Below are 982 nucleotides of genomic sequence, written 5' to 3'. Positions count from 1 at the left end.
CGCGGCCGCCCGTAGAGGCTCTTCTGGATCTTCTTGAGGCCCAGGTGGGCGATTTCTAGGATGTTGAGGAACAGGGAGACCGTGGCAATGCTGTTCATGAAAACCATAAAGATGGTCTTCTCTGTGGGTCGGGACACAAAACAGTCCACCGTGTTAGGGCAAGGGGGCCGAGTGCATTTGTAAAGGGGGGACATGTGAAACCCGTATAAAAGATACTGACCTATCATAAAGCCCACTTCAACCACCGACCGGGTCAGGATATGTAGGACATAGGTGCGCAGCAGGGACCCTCTCAGGGGTGCCTTATTCACTTTCTTCTGTTCCTCCAGCTTACGCAGTTCCCTCTCCACTCTCTTGTGTTCCTCGGGCATGGGCTCCAGATCTTCTAGCTGAGCCCGCAGGTGGGCTTTCCTCTTCTGTCGCTCTTTCTCAAGAGCCCTTAACCTGTAGAGCGCGTGGCCCATGTAAACTAGCGACGGAGAAGAGACAAATATGATCTGCAGTACCCAGTATCTGATCAAAGAGATGGGGAAGGCTTTGTCATAACAGACATTGCTGCAGCCAGGTTGCTCCGTGTTGCAGATGAACTCGGACTGCTCGTCGTCCCAGACGTCTTCGGCAGCCACTCCCAGCACCAGCATCCGGAATATGAACAGGATTGTGAGCCAGATTTTGCCAACGATGGTGGAGTGGATGTGCACTTCTTCAAGGACGCTGCCCAACAGGTTCCAGTCCCCCATGGTCAGAAGTTCATATCTGAAATACAAAAAATCGTGTTATTTTAATACAATACTAGGTTTCTTTTGGAAATGGCCCTTTTTAGTACTTTTTAAAAATAATGATCTTTCATATGCGTTCTTCTGATAGCAGGAGAGCTCTTAGAAGTTCACCATTATTTTCTACTTAATGGGTCTTTAAATGAATGCAGACTTCATGATTACTGGTGAAAGATGCAAATGTGAGATTATTTTAAGCTTAAGAG

The 982-nt window shown here is 48.0% G+C and overlaps 1 protein-coding gene across 1 annotated transcript in view; it reads right to left on the bottom strand.

The window, feature by feature from the left end:
* Positions 1–740, bottom strand: part of GJA10 (gap junction protein, alpha 10, 62kDa) — a 2,453-nt gene extending 1,713 nt beyond the window's left edge. Inside the window, exon 1 of the mRNA XM_009320162.1 lies at positions 4–740. Within this exon, the coding sequence (XP_009318437.1) occupies positions 4–740 (737 nt within the window). The remainder of the gene's footprint in view (positions 1–3) is intronic.
* Between the last annotated feature and the right edge of the window lie 242 nt (positions 741–982).

This window comes from Pygoscelis adeliae, unplaced genomic scaffold (assembly GCF_000699105.1).
Source record: "Pygoscelis adeliae isolate BGI_AS28 unplaced genomic scaffold, ASM69910v1 Scaffold41, whole genome shotgun sequence".
Lineage (NCBI taxonomy): Eukaryota > Metazoa > Chordata > Aves > Sphenisciformes > Spheniscidae > Pygoscelis > Pygoscelis adeliae.
This window is presented reverse-complemented; position numbering and strand designations above follow the sequence as displayed.